At 46.6% G+C, this 26,399-nt stretch overlaps 1 protein-coding gene across 2 annotated transcripts in view; it reads right to left on the reverse strand.

Annotated features, from left to right (window-relative positions):
• The window catches only part of ABCA13 (ATP binding cassette subfamily A member 13), a 417,355-nt gene that overhangs the window by 246,140 nt on the left and 144,816 nt on the right, over positions 1–26,399 (reverse strand). For both annotated transcript variants that reach the window (XM_043462544.1, XM_043462545.1), the window contains 4 exons: positions 12,110–12,247; positions 11,053–11,233; positions 8,465–8,683; positions 4,218–4,414 (listed from right to left, as the gene is read on the reverse strand). In XM_043462544.1, coding sequence (XP_043318479.1) covers positions 4,218–4,414; positions 8,465–8,683; positions 11,053–11,233; positions 12,110–12,247 — 735 coding nt within the window. The remainder of the gene's footprint in view (positions 1–4,217; positions 4,415–8,464; positions 8,684–11,052; positions 11,234–12,109; positions 12,248–26,399) is intronic.

Here is a 26,399-nt window from a genome sequence, read left to right on the forward strand (position 1 = left end):
CAGACAACACTGAAATACAAAGGATCATAAGAGACTACTACCAGCAGCTCTATGCCACTAAAATGGACAACTTGGATGAAATCGACAAATTCTTAGAAAAGTATAACTTTCCAAAACTGAACCAGGAAGAAATAGAAGATCTTAACAGACCCATCACAAGCAAGGAAATCGAAACTGTCATCAAAAATCTTCCAGCAAACAAAAGCCCAGGACTAGATGGCTTCACAGCTGAATTCTACCAAAAATTTAGAGAGGAGCTAACACCTATCTTACTCAAACTCTTCCAAAATTGCAGAGGAAGGTAAGCTTCCAAACTCATTCTATGAGGCCACCATCACCCTAATTCCAAAACCAGACAAAGATGCCACAAAAAAAGAAAACTACAGGCCAATATCACTGATGAACATAGATGCAAAAATCCTTAACAAAATTCTAGCAAACAGAATCCAACAACATATTAAAAAAATCATACACCATGACCAAGTGGGCTTTATCCCAGGAATGCAAGGATTCTTTAATATCCGCAAATCAATCAATGTAATACACCACATTAACAAATTGAAAGATAAAAACCATATGATTATCTCAATAGATGCAGAGAAAGCCTTTGACAAAATTCAACACTCATTTATGATTAAAACTCTCCAAAAAGCAGGAATAGAAGGAACATACCTCAACATAATAAAAGCTATATATGACAACCCCACAGCAAGCATCACCCTCAATGGTGAAAAATTGAAGGCATTTCCCCTGAAATCAGGAACAAGACAAGGGTGCCCACTCTCACCACTACTATTCAACATAGTGTTGGAAGTTCTGGCCACAGCAATCAGAGCAGAAAAAGAAGTAAAGGAATCCAGATAGGAAAAGAAGAAGTGAAACTCTCACTGTTTGCAGATGACATGATCCTCTACATAGAAAACCCTAAAAGACTCTACCAGAAAATTACTAGAGCTAATCAATGAATATAGTAAAGTTGCAGGATATAAATTTAACACACAGAAATCCCTTGCATTCCTATATACTAACAATGAGAAAACAGAAAGAGAAATTAAGGAAACAATACCATTCACCATTGCAACAAAAAGAATAAAATACTTAGGAGTATATCTACCTAAAGAAACAAAGGACCTATACATAGAAAACTATAAAACACTGATGAAAGAAATCAAAGAGGACACAAACAGATGGAGAAACATACCGTGTTCATGGATTGGAAGAATCAATATTGTCAAAATGGCTATTCTACCCAAAGCAATCTATAGATTCAATGCAATCCCTATCAAGCTACCAACGGTATTTTTCACAGAACTAGACCAAAGAATTTCACAATTTGTATGGAAATACAAAAAACCTCGAATAGCCAAAGTAATCTTGAGAAAGAAGAATGGAACTGGAGGAATCAACCTGCCTGACTTCAGACTCTACTACAAAGCCACAGTCATCAAGACAGTATGGTACTGGCACAAAGACAGAAATATAGATCAATGGAACAGAATAGAAAGCCCAGAGATAAATCCACAAACCTATGGACACCTTATCTTTTGACAAAGGAGGCAAGGATATACAATGGAAAAAAGACAACCTCTTTAACAAGTGGTGCTGGGAAAACTGGTCAACCACTTGTAAAAGAATGAAACTAGAACACTTTCTAACACCATACACAAAAATAAACTCAAAATGGATTAAAGATCTAAATGTAAGACCAGAAACTATAAAACTCCTAGAGGAGAACATAGGCAAAACACTCTCCGACATAAATCACAGCAAGATCCTCTATGACCCACCTCCCAGAATATTGGAAATAAAAGCAAAACTAAACAAATGGGACCTAATGAAACTTAAAAGCTTTTGCACTACAAAGGAAACTATAAGTAGGTGAAAAGACAGCCCTCAGATTGGGAGAAAATAATAGCAAATGAAGAAACAGACAAAGGATTAATCTCAAAAATATACAAGCAACTCCTGCAGCTCAATTCCAGAAAATAAATGACCCAATCAAAAAATGGGCCAAAGAACTAAACAGACATTTCTCCAAAGAAGACATACAGATGGCTAACAAACACATGAAAAGATGCTCAACATCACTCATTATCAGAGAAATGCAAATCAAAACCACAATGAGGTACCATTACACGCCAGTCAGGATGGCTGCTATCCAAAAGTCTACAAGCAATAAATGCTGGAGAGGGTGTGGAGAAAAGGGAACCCTCTTCCACTGTTGGTGGGAATGCAAACTAGTACAGCCGCTATGGAGAACAGTGTGGAGATTTCTTAAAAAACTGGAATTAGAACTGCCATATGACCCAGCAATCCCACTTCTGGCATACACACCAAGGAAACCAGATCTGAAAGAGACATGTGTACCCCAATGTTCATCGCAGCACTGTTTATAATAGCCAGGACATGGAAGCAACCTAGATGCCCATCAGCAGACGAATGGATAAGGAAGCTGTGGTACATATACACCATGGAATATTACTCAGCCATTAAAAGAATTCATTTGAATCAGTTCTAATGAGATGGATGAAACTGGAGCCCATTATACAGAGTGAAGTAAGCCAGAAAGATAAAGAACATTACAGCATACTAACACATATATATGGAATTTAGAAAGATGGTAATGATAACCCTGTATGCAAAACAGAAAAAGAGACACAGAAATACAAAACAGACTTTTGAACTCTGTGGGAGAATGTGAGGGTGGGATATTTCAAAAGAACAGCATGTATACTATCTATGGTGAAACAGATCACCAGCCCAGGTGGGATGCATGAGACAAGTGCTCCGGCCTGGTGCACTGGGAAGACCCAGAGGAATCGGGTGGAGAGGGAGGTGGGAGGGGGGATCGGGATTGGGAATACATGTAAATTCATGGCTGATTCATATCAATGTATGACAAAACCCACTGGAAAAAAATAAATAAATAAAATTTAAAAAAAAAAAAAAAAGAAAGGCTTTGTACCCAAAAGGGCAAAAAGAAAAGCAAAACCATGTTTTATAAGAATCAGCAATAACCCTGCCACTGACGCTCCCACACCTGCCTAGAAACACCAGGTATGTTTCTCTATTCCTGAGGTTTCTTTCCAAATTCCAGTGTTTCTATACAAAATGCCCATAGTAATGCTTCCTGGCTGTCACACAGGAGAAATCAGAAGCTGGAAATCAGTAACTGACCATCTAAGGTCCTAAGTTAGAAATTCACCTTAATAAAGATGAGAAACCGGAAGCCTCCAGACCAAGGTCTCCGCTCCTCCCTTGGCCTGGTGAACCGCCGCTGTGGCTGGCTCTAAGCTAACCCACACCCGTCTCTGTCTGTCTCAGTTTCCTCACTGCAAAAAGCGAGAAAACTTTTTTTTTCCCCCAGATTGTACCTGGGACACCCCTTCTGACAATCCCACAATTACTCCAGAATGGAAGCCACTGTGGATGAGTGCTGTGTCCTCTCATATCATGGGTAACATGCTCGAAAGACACCAGAGCTGGTGCTGAGCAACCCCCAGCCCCCCAATACCACGGGGATGTCACGATGGGTGTGTCTCTTCTCTATGCGCCCCTGCGTAATTTTTTCATTGTTTTGGGGGAGGTGGGGGGGAGGCGTGCTTCACGGGCATGTGGAATCTTAGTTCCCCTACCAGGGATGGAACCTGCACCCCCCGCACTGGAAGCCATGAGACTTAACCACTGGACCGACAAGCGAAGTCCCGGGAATTTTTCTTTTCCCCAGGATAACGTATTACTGGGACACGGGCCTCATTCCTCTCCACCTCAATATCCAGGAAAGAGAACAGAGCCATATCGTCTGTCATAGCAACAGGACCGAAGGAGAACATAAAGCACTGCCCTCTTCCGTGATATCGCGGGAAAAGGACATGGAGCGCAGCCCTTCACGGTGATAGGACGGAAGGAGAACATAAAGCACCGCCCTCCTCCGTGATATCGCGGGAAAAGGACATGGAGCGCAGCCCTTCACGGTGATAGGACGGAAGGAGAACATAAAGCACCGCCCTCCTCCGTGATATCGCAGGAAAAGGACATGGAGCACAGCCCTTCACGGTGATAGGACGGAAGGAGAACATAAAGCACCGCCCTCCTCCGTGATATCGCGGGAAAAGGACATGGAGCACAGCCCTTCACGGTGATAGGACGGAAGGAGAACATAAAGCACCGCCCTCCTCCGTGATATCGCGGGAGGAGAGCGCTCCGCCGAGCCCTACCTCGTCGGTACTTGAGGAGGATGTCCCAGATGCCACGGCGGGAGCACGGGTCCACCCCGCTGGTGGGCTCATCTAAGACCACGGTCCTCGATGCGCCCAGGAAGGCGATGCCGATGGACAGCTTTCTCCGCGTGCCCCCCGACAGCACTCGAGCCTGTTGGTGCTGGTGCGGCATCAGCCCCACATCCTGAAGAGTTCTGTAACGAGAACAGAGCCCTCACTCTCCCAGACTCCTCAGGTGGGCTTGACGTCCCACTCTAGAAACAGGCACCCGCGAGGACTCGTCTCTTTCTCATCCACGGACACATGGAGGGGGCCCAGAACCATGTACCCATGATTCTGACGCCGCAGCGCCGGCCTCCTTGGGGCCCGGATACGACCACATCCAGGGACCCAGCGTGAGGCCCTGACAGCAGGGCCTGCCGAGTGGGTCCTGTTTGTAGGAAGTACATGCTGTGTCCCCTCTGGATTCATTCACCTGCCAGGGGACCTCCATCCCCTCAGGACCCTGGGGGGGGATGGACAATGATGGGTAGGTGTGGTCAGAGCAACAGGCAGAGGCCGCCCAGTGTCCATTCACGTGACTACAGAAGACACCTTGCCCAGGAGCACTAGCTCCGCATCAGCCCCTTCCTGCCTGAGCACCTGGGATGCAGCCATGAGTCACCACGTGCAGAGCAGGAGCGATAGATGCCGCTAACATGAGGACCAGCCCTCTTCTCTCCAGGAGCTTCCAGTCTCCGCACTGACTGCAGACACCCAGCATCTCCCGATGCATGAGGGGCGCCACTTTATAAGTAACCTCTCACTCTGCACCATGTGCCCAATAACACGTGAACACTTAAGACTCTCACCACCTACTTTATCTCACTCTGTTAAGCCCCCTTTTGGAGCAGCAGCACCCCTCCCCCCCCACCCCCCCCCCCCGCCCGGACCAAAGGAAACCTTCCTCTGAGCACCCACATCCAGCAGATTCCCTCCCTCTGAGCCACAGGCCAGTCACTTCAAGAGGCCAAGGAGCAGCCAGAGGAGGAGGAATAGGGGAGAGAAGGGATTACAAGGTTCCATGCATTTGAGCTTCAAGACTGTTGGGACCCAGAAAACTGCAAAACTCTCACGCAGACACTGGTAAAATCCCAGGTACTTGCACCTGATCACCGAGTGAATGTTTCACTGTTGACAGATTCCTCATCCAGACCCAGAAGGAGCCCAGGCTCCCTTCTCAGGTCTGGTTGTCAGTCGGCCCACTGGATGGTTAGTGCTTGTGGCCCTACATTTCCTGTGGAGTGAACCTCAACCTACATTTATAGCAGTTTTTGCCCTTGTCTGTCAGATGCTTCCACTGTGGACAGCAGCCCAGTTGGGAGGAAGAGGACAAGTGGCCCGTCTCAGCAAGGGGCTGTCTTGACTCTTATTCCCATTAGAAGCCAGCAATCCCTTCCCACCTGATGGCTCCCGCACCAGAGGAGGTGACCCTCTGGGGGCTAATGCCATTAGTTCCATTAACCAGAGAAGGACCGGCAGAGAAAAACAAGGCAGTGAGCTGTCAGATGTTCTCAAACATCCACATCCTAATCACATTTCCACCTTAAACCAAATCCCTCCCCGTTCTCTGCTGACCTTGAAATCAGCACCTCCTAGCCACTCATGGCCAAACCACACCCTGGACCTGGTGGTTTCCAGCATCCATGGCCCCGCCAGAGGCTCAATTCCACACATCCTTTCTCCAGCCGGTCCCTGCCTCTAGCCATCACTCCACAAAACCGAACTCTCCTCTCTTCCCCCTCCTCGTTTCCTGTGTCCACGGGCTCTACCCGCCACAGTATCACTGCTACCCCCCACAGATCCCAACCGCTGCTCACAGGATGGCACCCAGAAAGCCACCCACCTTGTGTTTGCCTCAGTGGTTTGTTCCGTATTTGAAATGCCTGTTTCTCTTTCATCTTGATATTGTCCCAAATCTTTGCTCCATTTTTCCATAAAACTCCTGGGAAGAGTTCAGTTTCTAATCCCTTCCTTCCATCCTTTCTCCCCTGACTCCAGAGAGACCTCCCTCCCCATTGTGCTACCAAGATGGCTCTGATCCAGTCAACTAGTGACCTCCTCACACAAAGTCCAGAGGTTATGCTTCAGTCTTCATGTTACTTGACCCTCAACAGCATCTGAGCACCAGACCTGTCCCTCCTCCTTAATGGTCTGGTCCCTCTGTCTTCCTCACTGATCCCTGCTCTTTAATGGACTAGTTTCTCCTCTTTCCCCATTGCTCCTGGCAGGTCCTTCTTCATCCCCCCATCCTCTTCACACGGCAGCATACAGGATTCAAAGCTGTGTCCTCTCCTTGTGTCCACGTCCACACATGCCCTCGTGGGTCTCATCACCGTCAAACAAGGCAGCCTGCAGCTCAAGCCTTGTGATGCTGAAGCCTTGTGAGTCCAGAATCCTCAGGACTAATGCTAACCTCATCATGACATCTCATTGATTAAGTTCCCCTTTTGACTTCTACCTTCTCCTTCAAATAAAAGGTAAAATGGTAAAGACCTGACTCTGGACAAATGTGCTCTCTAAGGAGTCTACCCCAGATTGCATCAGCTCGACTGTAACCAAGATGGCCATTAAGGGAACCTAGTGTTGCCACAGGAGCTGACACTGATCGCCCTGCCTCCGAATCAGGGCTTTCAGCCCTTGCTCCTCTAATTGAGCATGGCTGTCCTAAAACATGATCTCGCCCCGCCTACCTCTGTGCACACCAGCGTCGTTGCCAGGTAACTCGCAGCAAACTGATAACCAGTGAGGTTGCTGTGCCCATAACAGAAGATGAAGCCCTCGGAGCATCCTTAGGAGCTGGGTTTGGTCCCAGCCCCCAGCACAGCAGAGTCTGTGATAGGCAGACTTTGAATGAAAACTGGTGGCCTGGGAATTTTTTTTTAAATGTAGGTAGCACGTAACCAGTTTGTCCTTTAGTAATGTGCACTATTTCTCCCTAAGTTCCCACTGTCATCTAGGACAGGCTTAACTGGTGCAAAGTAGATGTTTCCTGTGTATCTGAGTCCCCAGCATCACTGGCGTGGTTGTCATCAGCAGTCCGTCTGAGGACGGGATGTGAATCAGTCCACTATGGTGGTGAATGGCCTCAGACACCAGTTAGCTGCCAACCATGTGACTGTAAATCATTATTTTTACAAAACAAATCTTGCAAACATATTTTAAGGCAGCAATAAGCAGTAACGGGCATAGTTCCTCAGGGGCCCCTTTTCTTCTGAGGCGCATGAGTGACTCACCATCTGTCCTTACGCCCTGGCCTGGCCCCCCATGGGTCAGGCCTGACTGACGTCCTGCTCCATGAAGTTGGCCTGAGATTGAGGAGCCTGCACACTGGTCTCACAGTGCGTCCCCCCAAGGGGCAGAGCCCAGCTTGGGCCACAGCCTTCACACACAGCCCTGCCCCGCGTCTTCTAGATCAGTGGCTCCCCCACTGGACTCAGGCCCCGATGCAGCCCTGTCCTTCCCCCTCGGCCCCTAGCCATACTCCCCTCCTGGAGACACCGACTTGTTTCCTGACTGGGGACCTCGGCTTTTCTCCTGCCTCTGGGCTCAGCTTCTGTGAGTGAGGGTGAGACTGGAGGAGCTCCGTGACCCCAGCCTGTCCTGCCATCCCAGCCCCTGCCTCCTCTCCCCACACACATGTCCTCTGCTCCCCTTGGAATGCATCCTGACCCCAGGCTCTCCACCCTCACCCTGGACGCCCATCTGGTCAAGCTGGCCTCCAACAGCCTTCAAACCTGGGCCTCCCCTGCGGCCTCTCCATGTCCCGTCCCCACCCAGGGCTGGTACCCACCCTGGGTCACAGGTACACCTCCAGGCCCCGGGCTGCTTGCCCCCTCCTGTCCACAACCCCGAATCTGCAGGGTGACATCTAGACGCCTCGGCAGGACTGCTCAGGCTCCTTCACCCACTCCTCACGCCCCCACCCCATCCTCTTCACTTCAGGACACCCACAGGCACCCACACTCTGGACACAGACCTCAGCCCCCATGCTGTCTGCTCCCTCCTCGAGGACAGACCAGGTTCTGTATCCTCCCTGGGACACTTTCTGATCCCAGAGCTGGGGTCGTAATTCCATAGTTAGAACCACTTGCTAACACTTTCTTCTCACAGATACAGGCAGCGGCGAGGCTCAGAAGGCATCTCCCTGCACCGCCCACGCCGGCATGGGACGGAGGGCAGGGGGCAGAGGTGGTGTCACCCACCTGTGGACTTGCTCACGCAACTTCTGGTGGGTCCCCGGCAGCACCTTCAGGGAGGCGAAGAGCAGCAGGTGCTCCAGCACCGTGAGGTGGTCGAACAGGATGTCCCGCTGCAGACACACCCCCAGCTCCGCCCTGACCCCAGATGGGTCCTTCTGCAGGCTCCTGCCATTGACAGTGATGGTCCCAGACGTGGGGGGGTAGAGTCCTGTGAGCAGGGATCTGCAGAGAAGACATGTCAGTGGGGGCATGGGAGTCAGATGTGCTGCTGCCCTGACCACCCGGCGGCCCCAGGGACGTCTGCATCCCATGGGGCACTCACCCCAGCCTCCCCTGCCAGCGCCTGCTACACAGTGAGACAAAGGCTGGACAGAGCTTGGTGGGACATGGGCTTGTGATCGGTTATGCTCGCCTGGGACGCTCTGTGCCCAATGACCATCCCTGCTGAGGGTTTTCGATGGTGATGCCAAGGGTCTTCACAGATGAGGAAACAGCCTAAATAGGCAGCCTAACCACTCAAGTCCTCATCATTAGATGTGAGCTGAGCAGCAGCATGTACCTCCCACCTCCCCCCACAGCCCTGCAGCCAGGCTTCCTGCTTCTATGCCCGAGCCACCCCTCTGCCAACGTCAAATCCATGACAAGCCCGGAGCTCATCTCCAAAACTCCTGTCTGCTGGCCCACAGGACACCTGAAGACTGCCATCTCCTAGTTCAGGTTATTTATTATTCATGCTTTACACTATGTTTTTTTTCTAAAAAGTTAAGACATATACCTACCACAGCAAACCACACCTAACTACTTACAGAAAGAACTTAAAATGTATGTCCACACAAAAGATCTACGTGAATGTCCATCATCACCAAAACCCGGACACAGCCTCAACTGCACCAACAGATGAAAAGATAAACTGTAGTGTTTCCATGGCATGGACTTCTCAGAACCTGAAAGCTGAGCACCATGGGTGGGTCTCCAAGCATCATGCCAACAGGAGCCTCGGTACGACTCCATTATAGGAAATGCTAGAAAATGCTAACTGTACCACAGCAACAAACAATAGGACTGTGGTCGCTCAGGGGCCAAGAGCCAGGAGGCCCAGGGGCCAGCTGGGGTGAGGGTTCACATGTCAGTATCCTGTTTGTCCCCCGGGCTTTGTGCAGCTTTAGCCAAGTCCATCAGCTCATCAGATGCCACCTGGACACATACTGTTTCCTGGGAATAAGTTGCACTTCAGTAACCTTGATTGACAACTGTTTGCTATATGGTTTTCAGACCTTGCCGAGGAATACAACGAAACAGAGTATACACATCTCAGTGTACCTCAGAGCTTCTCATTTCAGACCAGCCTGGAAGCAGCCTCTCAGCCTCTCCTCCGAGAAGTGCCAGGAAGAGACATCCCTGGGAGGACTCACAATTAATTTCCAACAATCACTAAAAGTGCTGCAGCCAGTGACCCTCAAAACACCCAAAAACTCCTAATTTAATTCTCTTCGTTGTGCAAAACACAGACTCCAGGTTTTCTTGCAGGAAACATGCATTAGTAAAAGCATGTGTGGAGGCTGGCTTTCGGAGTCATTATTAGTGCAACGTTTCCCAATCTGAAAACACTAAAAACATCCTTCATGAAATCTTCAGTTCTTTTTCAGCATCCAAGAAAAGAAAAGAGATGTTTCTTTTCAATTTATTGTCAGTAAGAGATTGCTGAAGCTTTTTGAATGTTATTTTTCTACTTTTGTTAAGAATCTTGAAGCAAATAGTCCCTTTCCTTGCGTTAACTAAGCATACTTTATTTAGCCCTACTAATAAAGAACAAAAAGAAAGTCACTTGTTCAAAACAGAAATTCCATAATTTGGGTGGTTTGGCCTTAAAAATGCCCCATTTCCACAGCCAACTTGGGGCTGTTTTGTGGACTGTAAGTGTTTCAGCTCATTCTTTCTCTGGGATCACATAATTCGATTCTTTAAACAAATCTGGAACCACTGGATCCCATATCAAAAATAAAGGCTTCACAAAAACATAACCACATAAAAAGCAGAACATGAAAAAGAAAAAGACTGAAGTGTTAAAAAAATTTGCAAACGTCATTAAAATTTCATCTTCCTCTAGGTATGCAAGCAGAATTAAACTTAGTTGGAGGGGGGAAAAGAATGCCGTAAGACTTTCAAAGGCCAAAGTAAACCCAGGAATATTTTGCAGGCAATAAAAAAAGAATTAAATTTATTTTAAAATATCCCCACCCCCCACCCGAGTCTGCTCAGACCTGCAGCAGCTCTAGTGAGAGGGCTGTCTTTCTGATGTGTCTGTAACTCCGTACTGAGATGGTTGGATAGCATCTCCAACTCAGTGGACATGAATATGAGTAAACTCTAGAAGACAGTAAAAACAGAAGCTGGTGTGCTACAGTCCATGGGGTCACAATGAGTCAGACAGGACTTAGCAACAGAACAACCACCGAAACCAAACAGAAATAAACAAACAGAAAAGGGATCTAGCCCCTGTCTCCCAGGTAAACACATCTCTAAGATGCACATCTTAAAACACATCCCTAAAGCCCTGGAGGGAAGGCAGGAGAAAGGGGAGTGGGACGCACATGACGGTGGTCTTCCCAGCGCCGTTGGTCCCCAGCAGGGCAGTGATCTGGTCCCTGTGGAAGGTCAGGGTCAGGTCCCAGACCCCTGCCTTGTGGTGATCATGCTCCTTGGTCACAGACAGCAGGACAACGCCGGGGGAGCCTCCTTCCAGCTCTCCTTCCCCATTTTGCAGGGATGAGCCTGTGAGGAAAATGCAGTCCACACTGAGATTTCAGAAGTCTCTAAGATAATGTTCACAGCTACCTTGGGCAGCTACCTTGGGCTTGAATTCTAGCTTTGTGAAACTTATGAAGCAATTCCAAAATCTTTCTCTACCTAAAGTCAAGAGGCACATCATATGATGGCTAAACTTAAATAAGAGAGCAGTGACTGCAAGCTTTTGTGCCCTTACGTTATACATTTTGCAAGAAATAAAAATAAACACACACATGTGTTTGTATATACATATACACAGAAGAACAAAATCAGATTAGTTACACATGACTGACAGTCTCCAGAGGTGACCGTTAATAGGTGGTGCTGATCCAAATCTTCTATAAGATTTGTATTTCTGACTTGTACAGTCAGAAAATCACAGTATTGACTTACAGTACAAAATTATCATGGTGAGAACCTGTTTATCCATAGATTTTTCTCCCAAAAGTTGTGCTCTGTGAAAGAGCCCCAGGCCAGGGCAGGTGCCCACCAAGTCTCCTGGGAAGCAGGTCCACATTTGTAGGGACAGTGACAGTTTCTCTGTCATGGAGCTAGGAATAAACTAGCACCTGTGAAGCACTGAACACTCTAAAGTATGTTACCCCTCAGTAGCTGTCCACCTTTGCTTTCATTATTTACACAAATTCATGTTAGTAATGAAGCTTCATTTAGCTGAGTTACAACAGAGGCACAGAGGATGCTGTGGACAGTGACGCTAACACACGGTTCCTGCCCACATGGGATGGAAAGGAGGCCTCTGGGCAGCCACGCAGTCACAGTTACAAAGGCTCAGTTGGAGAGGAAAACCCAACCAAAGCTGACTGGAAGGAGAAACACACGTCCAACGCGCCCTTTACCCACCATGACCATCCAGGTTCTCACTAGAGGAGAACAGGGTAGAACTGGCCGGGCTCTGCCTTTTTACCACTAGCCCACACAGGTCCTTCCAGTAGGATGTGGTGAAGGGGAAATACCATGGTTTCCTTAAACCAAAAGTTCCTAAAAAATAAGAGGAGTTGAAATCAATTTGCTTGTTTTTCTACTTAGAAGAAGATTCTGTAGTGGAATATCTTAGCTAAATTATGATAAAAACTTACCCCATCTTATCATGTTCGATCCACATCCCATACATGGACCAGTGGCCACAGGGCACAGAGCATCAGCCCCCAGCCTCCCTCGGCCTGGCCAGGGCCCCCTGTGACGTCCTCACATCCCCTTCCCACAAAAAGTCATCTGAGTGGGTATTATAAGACTAAGCTGAGCCCTGAAAAATTGATGCTTTTGAACTGTGGTGCTGGAGAAGACTCTTGAGAGTCCCTTGGACTGCAAGGAGATCCAACCAGTCCATCCTAAAGGAGATCAGTCCTGGGTGTTCACTGGAATGACTGATGCTGAAGCTGAAACTCCAATACTTTGGCCACCTCATGCAAAGAGTTGACTCACTGGAAAAGCCCCTGATGCTGGGAGGGATTGGGGGCAGGAGGAGAAGGGGACGACAGAGGATGAGATGGCTGGATGGCATCACCGACTCGATGGACATGGGTTTGAGTAAACTCCAGGTGTTGGTGATGGACAGGGAGGCCTGGTGTGCTGTGATTCATGGGGTCACAAAGAGTTGGACACGGCTGAGTGACTCAACTGAACTGAACTGAACATTAAATAATTGTGGAATGTTCCCCCACCCTTCCCCCTCCTGTTTAGCTGTCACTCTTTCAGTATGTCTTTGCCATCTGCATGGATTACTAGACATGATTAAAAGCTGAAGGAATTAATCAATTAAAACCCTACAGAGAAGGATAATTTGGAGTGCTAACATTTCTATGTTAGACATACAGCCATTCTTCAAATGGATTCTCCAAATTCATTTCGTCCACTTAATAGCGACAGCCCCATTGTATGTCAAAATGAAAGGGGATTTAATTATTAATGCTTCTCCGTTTTCTTTCAACACAGTCAGACTAGCTTAAGTTTGATTGTGGTCTAAACTCCGCAAGTGATTGAGGAGATGAAGACCTCCACACAGACTGCTTCATGTTTTAGCTCTCTGACCACAGAGCACAGAAGAGACACAGTCCCTCACACACTCCACACAAAAGATTCAAAGAGGTGACTGCAAAGAAGAGCATCAGCTCCCTTGTCTTTTGATGTGAAGGGAGATGATGGTGTTTGGTCTGGTGTTTACCACCTGTCATGGGTTGTTGGAGTCTTAGCCTTGGTACCTTGGAATGTGACTGTATTTGGAGGAAGAATCTTTAAAAAGGCGATTAAGATATAATGAGGTCATGGGGGTGGGCTCTGACCCAACAGAATGCTGGTGTTCTTATAAGGGATCAGGACTCAGACACCCACAAAAGGACGGCCATGTGAGGACACAGGAGGGAAGAGAGAAAGAAGAGATGGATGCCTGGAGCCCACAGCTGTCAGAGTATAAACACCTCCTCTTTAAGTCGCAGTCTGTGTACTCTGTAATGGCACACCAGGCTGAACAGAGCACATGGAATATTCCCCAAGACCTCACATGCTAATGACCGTGCCTCATGGGGAAGAAGAGGAGCAGCAGAAGGTACTTAGGGCACATCACAGCCTGCACTGCGCGTGCGCTATGTTCCAGGCACTGTCCAGGGTCCTGAAAACACTGTCCATGGTGGCAGGGACATCACCTCTCCTCCCCACGCGGAGGGGAGGCAGCAAGGCAGTCTGGGACAAGAGGCTGCAGAAGCCATACAGTGAGCTGCCGGGCAGCCTCTGGGAGCACCTGCCCATCAGCCCTTTCAAACCAGCAGAGTGTCTGCCTTGGCTCCTGGACCCACTGTCTTCAACCCCCTGGTGGGGGCCTTGGGCACGCGCATGAATGACAAGTCCGTGGACATAAAAGAGGGTGAGCAACAAACCTATCAGGAAAACTAGCCTGCGATGCCAGCGGCTGCCTTCTCTCCCTCTGGCCCATCGAGCAGCAGTAGTTTCCTGCTGGGACCTCGCCTGGGTGGCCAAGCTCAGGAGCAGCCACAGCCAGCAGAAGGGGCGCCGCCTGTTAAGACCAGGCGGGATCAGAGGCGGGGGTTAGGCACAGGCTATGAATTAGCAGAGGTGTGGTGGGAGGCCCCCGGAGGCCTGGATGGGCATTGGGAGGAAGCTGAGAGGGCCAGGTGGGGTGCCTGAGGCCTGAGCCAGGGTCATGACTGCAGGGATGGGAAGGAGGGGGCAGAATGGGAGAGGCCATTCAGAGTTAGAAAAACAAATTAGAAGTAAACTGAATATTAATGGATGATTTGCTAATTAAACCACCCTTGCTCTGCTCTGTCTGGACTTTTAAATCCTCCTAATTAACCTATTAATCTAAGCAGACGGGGAGGGGCCAAGGCTCAGGCATCAAAGAAGCCAATCAGCTCTCCCCTGCCCTTGGCTCTTGCTCCTAAAGTCACACCTGATTCTTGGGCGCCCTGCTCAGGTCACCAAGTATAATGGGAGCATTAATAGAAGCAACGGCCCTCAGTCCATCCAGAGTCTGCTCCTTGAGGGTGTAAACCGGGAGCCTGCACAGACCAGGAAGCTAATGAGCGTGTCCTCTAAACCGAGGGCGGTGCAGGAAGAAGCCAGGGATATGAGATAGGTGGGGCCAGACCCAATCCGGCTGGAGATACATAAAGAAGAGTTCATGAAACAACACCCAAGGAGGACCAGATGCCTGCTCATGCGCTGAGTGGAGCTTGGGGGCCCTGCAGTGGACACAGAACCCTGCTGGCAGCAGTGGCCTGTGACTGGGTCATCTGTGACTCGGGGTCTGCAGGGCATCCCCTCAGACACTGAGCCTGGGAAATGCCAGGCTGTTTCCACACCATCGCTTCATCAAAATAAAACAAGAAAATGCAGAGAAAGCACTTCTGTGGGGGTGCACACACGTGTGTGTGAGACAGAAAGTGGCCACCCACCCCCCAAGCTGGGGAGACCCTCCTACCCAGGGAGACTGTCACGCAGTGACTGTCCTGATCCCCAAGCGCCTCAGTGGCACGTCCCTGGTGGTTCATTGATAAAAGAATCCGCCTGCAATGCAGGAGATGCAGGTTCAATCCCTGGGTCAGGACGATCCCCTGGAGGAGGAAATGGCAAGCCACTCCAGTATGGCAAGAGCCTGGAGAATCCCATGGACAGAGGAGCCTGGTGGGCTACAGTCCACGGGGTCACAAGGAGTCAGACACGACTGGAGTCCTGAGCACCAAGTGCCTGGGAGCCCTCCAGGGAGTCCTGGATGTGTGGGAAGGAGTTCTTTGGGTTGGCAGAGTGAACGGGTGTTTTTAAACATGGGCTTCATTATTATTCAGGCACAGTGAGGCCAGCAGAGTCCGGTCAACCCCATTCTCAAGAGGAGGGACGAGCCACACCGGCAGGGCCTCCTGCGGAAGCACCAGAGCAGGGCAGGAAGCAGAGGAAGCCAGGGGAATCATGGACAATAGTTTGTACTGTGGCTTCCCTGGAAGGAATGGGTGAGTGGGCTTAGGACCAGTCGATCTGGGTAGTGCCCGTGGGCCCTGGGCACAGGGCTCCCCCTGATTGTCTGTTCCTGGCCTTGGGTGCCAAGGGCAGGGGACAGTGGCCAGAGGGTGGAAACATGTAGCAGAGGCTGGGGTATGGCCCAGATCTCCTGTGTTAGTGTGAAAGGCATGCTCATGGGCAGAGCCTTCACCGTCTCCAGGGATTCATCTGCGGGGCAGAAGGGGCCCCGGCCCCTGCAGTCCCTCCAGGGTCAGGAAAGCCCCAGCACATCACATTAGCAGGAATTTATTTTAGAAATAAAAAGGCCTGATGAACGGATCAATGAGCAGGGACTACACAAGTCCCCTCCAGTGGGCAGGCACCTAGATGGCAAGTATTCTACAGAGGGAAGACCTGTCCCTGAGCTGCATCCTGTGAGACCACCACACATACTCATACAGGGGACAAGCCCTTGTTCCTGGGAGTGCAGGACACATAAAGCCAGAGTTTCCATGCAGTTTCCTTACACACTGATTTCTCCGGGAATGCAACCGCCTTAACGCCCAGTGAACGATGATCGGATGGGGAAGCTGTGCATCATTTCAGGAAGCCCCATCATGAGTGTGACAACAACTTGCGGCCGGTCTGCAGAGCAGCATGACTGTGGCCACAGCTTAGCACAGGACCCACAGACACAGACAAGAGAGCCGAGAGGCTTCTCACACACTCAGAACCAAAGTGCTTATGGCAGCAGTTTTATGCATGCACTAAATCTCACCCATAAGGGTTTTCTGGAAACTGTTTTGCATTATTATCATTATATGTGTATATATAAGCATTATAGTACAACAATAAGAAATCCATTGTGTAAAAGTACACATTAAAATGATTCATATGGAGGCTTCCTATTAGATTTCAATCTCAGTCTGATGCTGTTCTCAGGTATTCACCCCGTCTTCTCCTCAAACTCTCTTTATTACTGTTCTTTTGTCCCACCCACCCTCCATTTCCTGTCACTGGCAACAGAATATGATACCTAAAATCTAAAAACCTGGAGTCTGAATGGAGGCTCTGACACAGGGTGAAATTATAAGACAGATGTATCTGCTGCTTCATCATTACCAGTCCTGTTAAATGACCTAGGGAATTATCTGATCGTACACTGTTAAATAAGACCCAGATCATTTACCAAAATAGCATTCCTTCATCCACTCAATTTGTGTCGAATTTTTCCTTTCACATTTTTCCTATTTTAATTAATGTTATTTCCATATTTTTTATCATATACAAACAAGTCTTATCTGGTATTCCTTACCTTAATATTAGCTTTATTTTAGTCTCTATCTTTATCTCCTCTCATATATTTCTTCTACTTTTAGTACCAATGCTTTCTGATCATTTTCCTTCCCTTAAATAAAAATTTACGCCAAGCATCTGAGTATCTACCTCATTTTGTGTTTTAATAAAGTCTTGGTTGACCACTGAGAATTCATATATTATTTCATTATGAATTGCTTTCTCTTTTATATTACAGTTAAGACATTACTAATTTTTTAAATCACCTGCAAGAATCATATATGTACGCAGGTAGGCTTTATTATCTGTGTCTTTCATCTTATGAGAGTCAACGGTGTGTTACAAAATATTTGTCTTAAAATATTGTCTTAAAAGGAGAGTGCTGAACAACACTGGAAGTGTCACTTGTCACTCATTTGAAACCATTTGTCACCATGGACTTGATGCCCTTTAGAAATCCTTCTAGTTCTATCATTATTGTATCCTGTTTAAGTAGAGAGGCTTTGAAAATTATGGAACAATAAAATTTATTCACCTCCCCGCCCGCCAAAAAAAAGTGTGCTGAGTCAGAGACTGCCTAGAAACTGTAATCAGTACTGATGGATCTGAGAGTCCACTGATATCTTCTAGCAATTTCATTTTTTGTTATTATTGGCAGATTTCATCAAAGTTGAAAATAAATACTCTGTGTTATTTAAGGGTACATAAATTACCAATTACAGTTGTTCTTTTAACTTCTGAAATGAAGAATCAAGGAATTTCATGATTTAAAAAAAGGAAAAATATTTATTGTCATCTCTGGTAAACTCTGTGTCTTTTTATTTTTATATCATGTTACAAAGATCTTGGAGTTTCGATCTTTTATTTTGAAACAGACTTTGGTCTTCTTCCTAACTAGCCAGTAGTTCAGCCACAAAGAGAAGTACAAAAACCCACTCAAATTCTCTACACAAAATGCAGAGAGGAGTATTCCTCATGCAAAGGTTGCTTCCAGGTTCTCTGCCTTCACTCCCCTTTGTGAGGAGTAGAGTCTGACCTGGAGGGAATCCCACGCATATCCAGGTTATAGACCCCGTAAGACCTGCAGGCAGAGTGGAGGTGTCCCCTGCGTGGGGGAGCATGGGGGTCTGATTCCGGGGTGAGGTTCTGCCCTGGTCAGAGGTGGGAGGACAGAGTTGATTTGGCGCTCACGTTAATGGCGGAAGTTAAGGGGCAGAAATGCACCAGGAGAGGAGCGGGCAGCAGGTCTGGCGCCTGGATACAGTGGGCTGTTGCTGCAGACACAGCAGAGGAGCCGGGAGACACATGGGCCTTAGCAAGAGAGGAGCCAGAGGCATGGGCTCCCCAATCCAGAGTGGCCCTCATGACCGTGTTCTTTCCAAAAGATAAGCAACTTGGGCTTTTAGGTCTCCTGGTCACTTAAGGAAAATGACTTTTCCTTCCCCTCTGAGCCCCAAGTTGACCTTATTTACCTTTTAGAAAAAAATCAAATACTCTCTAAAAATCACCAGCTTAGCTGATCTGCTGACTCACACAACAAGGGATGACTCAGCAGTTCCTCCCTCCTGAGAAATTCCTGCCATCTCTCAGCCTTTCTGAGATGACTTCCCCTCCTCCAGGAGTCCGCCCATGCTTCCTCTTCTTCCCCTTAAACATGCTTTAGAAAGTGGGATTTCTGAGCACCAAGCACCTCCCTCAAGGGTTCAGTTTCTTCTTTAAACTACTATAAAGTATCTATCACGAAATGTACCACCTGAACCAAGCAAGTTTAAGCAAACAATTCAGGAATGTGAAGGTCATCACACTGTTGTGCAGCCACCTCCAAAGCTACCCTCATCCTGTACTATCCAAACCCCCGCCTCCCGCTCCTCCAGCCCTAGTGAGCCCCGTTCTACCTTCTATTAATATCGGATGGCTTGGCAGGTGTGTCACTCAGCAATCTCCAGGGCAACAGAATCCAGTAGAGGGGTGTGTAAGTGTGTGTGTGAGTGAGTGTCTATCTGTGTACAGACAGACAGATAGAAAGAAGTTTACCATGAGAGCTTGGGTCATGCAATCATGAAGGCTGAGAAGTCCCACAACCTGCTCTCTGCAAGCTGGAGGCCCAGGACAGTGACTTGTGCAGTTCTAGTTCAAACCCAAAGACCTGAGAACTGGGGGTGGGGAATGCTGCTAGTCCAAGTCTAGGTCTGAGTCTGAAGGCCCACGAAGCAGGCACACCATGTCCAATCACAGGGGAAGATCCCGTGTCTCTCTGTTCTATCCAGAGCCAATGCAAACCCAGCGGATCTCATCACCCATAACACAGCACATCATCGTCTTTCTAAAGACACTGCCTCCCGCCTGCTCACAGGACATCCACGATTCACTCATAGCTCTGTTTGTCTGGGGGTCCTGGTGGCTCACACAGTAAGGAGTCTGCCTGCAATGCAGGAGACCTGGGTTCGATCCCTGGGTTGGGAAGATCCCCTGGAGAAGGGCATGGCAACCTACTCCACTTTTCTTGCCTGGAGAATTCCATGGACAAAGAAGCCTGGGAGGCTACATTCCATGGGGTCGCAGAGTTGGACAGGACTAACACTTTCACTTTTTTTTCCTGTTCTTTTAGTTCCTTCCAGGAGAAACAGAACCAAGTCTCTCACACTTTTTAAAAGAAGAATAGGAAGAAATAGTTTTTTATCACCAAAACCACTGAAGGAAATTCTTTCAGCCACATTCCCAAAACATGTCTCTCTCCTTTCTATGTTGCCTTTTGCACCACCACCTCTCCAAAAATGTTTGCTTTCTTTTCCTCTTATTAAATTATTTAGCATGTTGAGAGAACAAAAAAGAAAATATAGTCAGTTTTTACAATTTATCTTCTGCATTAATTACTGTAATTTTTATCATACAGAAGAAAAACTGTCTCCTATGTATTTACAAATTTATACTTCTGTATGCTCGTTAAAGTTTTTTATAAATTCGCTAAATATAGACTTTACTTTCTAACAAATGGTTCAAGTTATTTGCAAGGATATCCACTGAGATATATGTTTTTAAAATTTGACTCGAGAGTTTCAATTTCCATATACTCATTAAATAGCTTTTATAACTTTGAAAAGTGTAATTTTCATTTGGATTTTTGAAATACTAATTTAAATTCTTATAATAGAAACTGGTGATTTTTTTTGCTTTTTGTGTTTAACTTTTCACTTTATATTGGAGTATAGCTGATAAACAGCGTTGTCATAGTCTCAAATGGACAGCAAAGAGACTCAACCACAGACAGACACGTACCCATTCTCCCACAAGTTCCCCTCCCATCCAGGCCGCCACAGAACACGGAGCAGAGTTCCCTGTGCTACACAGTAGGTCCTTGTTGGTTATCCATTTTGAATATGGCAGTGTGTACATGTCCATCCCAAGCTCCGTAACTATCCCTTCCAACAAACCATTTTTCCTGCCCCAGCAACCATAAGTTCATTATTATGGTTCATTCTGTGAGTCAGAAACTAGAGAGTTTCATCATTTATGTCCTTGGCATTATGGTGCAAAAGGCCTTCCCTCTCTTTAAAACCATACTTTTCCTATTTGTTCATTATTTTAATGATATCGCTTTTGATGAACTTATGAATGAGTAATATTTTTTCTCCCTAGTGGAATTGACTGAATTATATATCCTTTCTCTTCCATTAAAAATGCCAACTTTGATTCAAGGTCAGCATCAGGGGCATAAGATGCCCTCTTCATCTCCCTGCTTCAATCTACAACTAGTAAAACATCCATGACTCAGCAGAGGTTCCTCTGCCCACCACACCAGGACCCCGGAGAGACCCCACACCTGTGTGTCTGAAGGTGGGTGGACTGGAACAGAGAGAGGAGGCAGGATTAGCAGAGCAGCGGAGGTGGGGCTGCACTCCCCAACTGGGGACGCTCCATGAGGTCAGGTTACCAAAACCCATGGTGACATGGCATCAGAGACAAGATGACACTTACCCAGACAGCGACCCTACAGTCACGTGAGTCAGTGCCGTGACTGACTTGCTGCTGTCTCTGTCCAGTCCCTCAGTCGTGTCCGGCCCTGCGACCCCATGGACCGCAGCAGACCGGGCTCCTGGGTCCTTCACAGCCCCTCCCCACTGGGGCCGCAGCAGAGGACGCTGAAGCCCCAGGCAGAGAACCACAGCCACAGGGGCGTGGTGCCCAGGACCCCGACTTCCAGCACGGAGGTGCCACAGCCACGGGGAGGAGGCCGACAACCCCAGCCCCTCCAGCTGCCCCACGCCCTGCCCGAGGCAACGGCCCGCACAGAGCACCTGGGCAACCCCAGACGCAGGGAGCAGCCAGCCACCCAGCTCGTTCCCGCTCCAACTCTCCCTACCAGGACGCAGTGACCCGACCCAGGCGACCCCCATCATGGCGGTGGGGGCGCACTCCATCCCAGTGGCCCCTCAGCAGCAATGCCCGTGGCAGCAGGGACCCCGGACCCCGGAGACACACGGAGCGACAACAAGCGGTGGGGGTGGAAACGCTGAGTCTCAAGTGCAGCCAGAGGCCCCTCAGGGAAGAGACCCCAAAAGCTTGAGTTACAGCGCCACCTACTGGAAAACCAGGGGGAAAAGGCCTCTAGTCATCAACCTGCCAAATTCATAATCAAAGTAAAAAAAGCTTTACTGAAATGAGAAAGGTGTTTACTACTTCAAATGTACCAGCAGAAGAGAAATTCATCCAGCTTCACACACACAAAAAGAAAAAACATGATAGCATGGTATCGCAGAGACAAAAATGACAATTCTTCAGAAATCAAACTTAAAGAATTTAGTAATCTGATTTGTTGTTGCTATGCAATCCCTCAGTCGTGTCTGACTCTTTGCGACCCCATGGACTACAGCGCACCAGGCTCCTCTGTCCTTCACTATCTCCTGGAGTTCGTCCACTGAGTCAGCAATGATATCTAATCATCTCATTGTCGGTTAACCCTTCTTCTTTTGCCTTCAGTCTTTCCCAGAATCAGGGTCTTTTCCAATGAGTCAGCTCTTCGCATCAGGTGGACAAAGTGTTGGATCTTCACCTTCAGCATGGGTCCTCCCAGTGAATATTCAGGACTGATTTCTTTTAGGATTGACTGGACTCTCAAGAGTCTTCTCATTCAAAACATCAATTCTTCGGCAATCAACTTTCTTTATGGTCCAACTCTCTCATCCATACCCAACTACTGGAAAAACCATTATGGGCCTTTGTTGGCAAACTATGTGGGCCGTTGTTGGCAAAGTGACGTCTCTGCTTTTTAATCGCTGTCTAGGTTTGTCACTGCTTTTCTTCCAGGGAGCAAGCATCTTTTAATTTTATGGCTGCAGTCACCGTCCACAGTGACTTTAGAGCCCAAGAAAATAAAATCTGTCACTGGTTCCACTTTTTCCCCTTCTATTTGCCATGAAGTGATGCGACTAGATGTCATGATCTTAGTTTTTTAATGGTGAGTTCCAAGCCAGCTTGAATCACCTCTGAGGAAGCACAGCCTTGCTGTGGTGAAGAGGCTTACATAACTCAACGAATCTATGAGCCATGCCATGCAGGGCCACCTCAGACAGACAGGTCACAGTGAAGAGTTCTGACAAAACATGGTCCACTGGAGGAGGAAATGACAACCAACTCCAGTATTCCTGCCTGGAGAACCCCATGACCAGTATGAAAAGAAAAAAGACATGACACAAGAAAGATGAGCACCCCTCTCCCCCCAGGTCAGAAGGTGTCCAATATGCTGCTGGGGAAGAGGAAAGGGCAATTACTAACAGCTCCAGAAAGAATGAAGTGGCTGGGCCAAAGAGGAAATGACAGATGTGGATGTATCTGATCTAACTGATAGAGAATTCAAGATAGCTGTCAAGAAGAAAATTAATGAGCTTTAAGAAAACTCAGAAAGGCAGTTCAATGAGCTTAGGAATAAAATTTAATGACTAGAAGTAATACTTTGCCAAAGAGACTGAAACTCTAAACAAGAACCAAACAGAAATTGTGGAGTAAGAAATTCAATCAATATGATGAAGCACAAAGCAGAGCAAATGAAGAGAGAATACTGAGCCCAAAGATAGAAGTCTGGGGATGATTCAGGCAGAAAAGGAGAGAAACCATGATTTCTAAAACATTAAAAAATGCTAGAAGAACTATCCAACTCCACCAGGAAAGGCACGTCAGGGTAATGTGTAACCCAGAAAGAGGAGAGAGAGAGGAGGGAACAGAGTGTTTAGTTAAGGAAACAATGACTGAGAATGTCCCAAACCCAGGGAAGGACCTGGGTACATGAGTCTATAAAGCTACAATAATTACCTCAGCACAAAAACACCTTATCACAGTATGTGAACGCTGTCAAAAATGACAAAGAAAGAATTTTTAAAGCAGCCAGGGTTCTAAAAAAGGCAGTAACATGCAAAGGAATCCACATTAGGCTATCAGCAGATTTCTCATCAGAAACTACAGGCAAGAAGAGAGCAGAATATCAGAGTCAAAGATTAAAAGATGAAAACAAACTCTCAGCCAAGGATACTCTGTCCAGCAAAGTTATCCTTCAGATACAAAAGAGAAATAAAATCTTCCCAGACAAACTGTGAGAGCTCATCAGCACTAGACCTGTCTTGCAAGAGAAGTTGAAAGAAGCATTTCTATCTGAATCAAAAAGGCAAACGTACACAAGACTTTGAGTAAGGTAGACAGTAAGCAGACAGAATCAGAGGAGTGAAACTCTGGGAATTCCCTGGCGGTCCAGTGGTTAAGACTCAGAGCTCCCAATGTAGAGGGCTCAGATTTGATCCCTGCTTGGTTAGGGAACTAACATCCCACGTGCCATGCAGTGCACAGTTAAAAAAAAGAAAAAAAGAAAGAAAAGTGAAGTTGTATAAGAACAGACTGTTAAAATATTATAGAATAAAAGTTTTTAAAATGCAGTAAAAATAACTAATTTGGTCACAAACTCACAACATAATGCGGGATAATTTGAGAAGACAAAATATAAATGGGAAAGAGGGAAAGGATAGAACCCATATAAGCAAATGAAGTTAAGATGAAAAATATCATCATTAAAAGGACTATATTATCTATGATATATTTTACACAAAATTTATAGTAATACAAAACATACGTCTAAAACAGGTACATAAAACATAAAAAGGAGGAAACTGAGGAAACATCATAGGAAATCACCTAGCTCAAATGGCAGATAGCAACACATAGAAGAGACATAACGGAGATACAGAACAACCAAAACACAAAAGATAAACTGGCAGCACTATGTCCTCACGTATTAATAATCACTCTAAATGTAAACAGACCGAACTGACAAATCAAAAGACACAGGGTGTCTGGATGGAATATAAAATGAGACCCAACCATATGCTGCCTCCATGAGATTCATCTCAGCTCCATAAGCAAAAACAGGCTCAAAGTGAACAGGTGGAAGATGATACTCTGAGTAGATGGAAACCAAAGGAAAGTGGGGTGGCTATGCTTACACAGACAAAATAGACTTCAAGCCAAACAAGGTAACAAAAGACAAAGATGGATATTATGTCATGATAAAAGGGACAAGTCATCAAGAAGTTTTAACACTCATTTTTTTAAAGAGAAGATATAACACTTATTAACATATATGCACCTAACATAGGAGCATCAAAATATATAAAGTAACTATTAACAGACCTAAAGACAGCAAACTTAACATTCGACTTACATCCATTAATAGATCAGCCAGACATAAAATCAACAAAGAACAGCAGGCTTAAATGAAACATTAGATTAGATGGATTTAATAGACTTACACAGAACATTCCATCCAAATGCAGCAGAATACACATTCTTCCCAGATGCTCTTGGAACTTTCTCAAGAATAAATTGTATGTTGGGACACAGAACAAATCTTAGTAAATTTAAGAAGGCTGAAATCATATCTTCAAGCATCTTTTCCAAACACAATGATATGAAACTAGAGCTTAACTACAAGAAGGAAGTTGGAAGAATCACAAATTTATTGAGACTAAAGAGGATGCTAGTGGACAGCTATTGGGTCTGTAACCACACAGGACGCTATGGAGTCTTCCCAGGACAGATCCCCTCTGCCACCACTACCACGCTCTCCACTTGGCTCTTGTTGTAGAAAAACTTTGACCTTCCCTGCATTCCAAAGAATAAATTTAATCAGAGAAGTGAAAAAATGCAGAAACAATGGGAAATGGTCAAGCAAGACAAAATAATAATTGTTTAGCCATGAAACAAAGTCAAAGGGCATTTAGTTCCTCCTCAAGGACTATAGATAATATTCTGAGCCACATCCTTTGAGCTGTTTTGCAGATACCAAAACTCCCACCAGGTGGGAGAAGTTAACTGTATGCTGCCCAAAAGCACATGGACCCCAGACTAGTTGGAACCCAAAGGTTGACAATGTCGACTCCTAATTACCTCACTATCAACCAATCAGAAGAACGTCCATGAGTTGAACGCACATATAGCAACCCTCTCCCTCACTCTTCTTTAAAAACCTTTCCCTGAAAGCCTTTGGGGAGTTCAAAGCTTGGAGGCATTAGCTGCCTGGATTCCTTGCTTGGTGTCTGCAATAAAGGCTGCACTTTCCTTCCCTACAACTCAGGGTCAGTAGATTGGCCTTACTGAGCACAAGCAAGTTCAGTTCAGTAGCAAGTCAATAAAGAAATTACATGAGAAATCAAGAAATACCTGAAGAGAAATGATTGTATGCATACCAAAATCTATGGGGTTCAGCAAAAGTGGTATTAAAAGGAAAGTTTACAGCAATACAAACCTACTTCAAGAAACAAGAAAAATCTCAAACAATCTAACCTTAAACCTAAGTGAAAAAACTGAAGGTGTTAGTCGCTCTGATTCTTTGTGATGCCATGGACTGTAGCCCGCCAGGCTCTTCTGTCCATGGAATTCCCCAGGCAAGAATATTGGAGTGGGCTGCCATTCCCTTCTCCAGGGGATCTTCCCAACCAAAGGGTTGAACCTGGGTCTCCTATACTGCAGGTGATTCTTTACTGCCCGAGCCACTTGGGAAGCCCTAGCCTTTAACCTTAAACCTAAAGGAACCAGAAAAAGAAGACTGAGCAAAGCTGGAAGTCAGTATAAAGGAGGATATAATTAAAAATCAGAAATAAATAGAGACTAAAAAGACTATAGAAAAGACTGATGAAACCAAGAGCTGGTTCTCTGAAAAGAAAAACAAAATTGACATACCTTCAGCTAGACACACTAAGAAAAAAGAGAGCCCAGACGAACAAAGTCAGAAACAAAAGACAGAAAATTACGGTGGATGCCACAGAGATACAAAGAATTACAAGAGAATACTATGGAGAACTATACACCAAAAACTGGACAACCCAGAAGAAAGAGACACATCCTT

This window comes from Cervus canadensis, chromosome 3 (genome assembly GCF_019320065.1).
Source record: "Cervus canadensis isolate Bull #8, Minnesota chromosome 3, ASM1932006v1, whole genome shotgun sequence".
NCBI classification, from domain to species: Eukaryota; Metazoa; Chordata; class Mammalia; order Artiodactyla; family Cervidae; genus Cervus; species Cervus canadensis.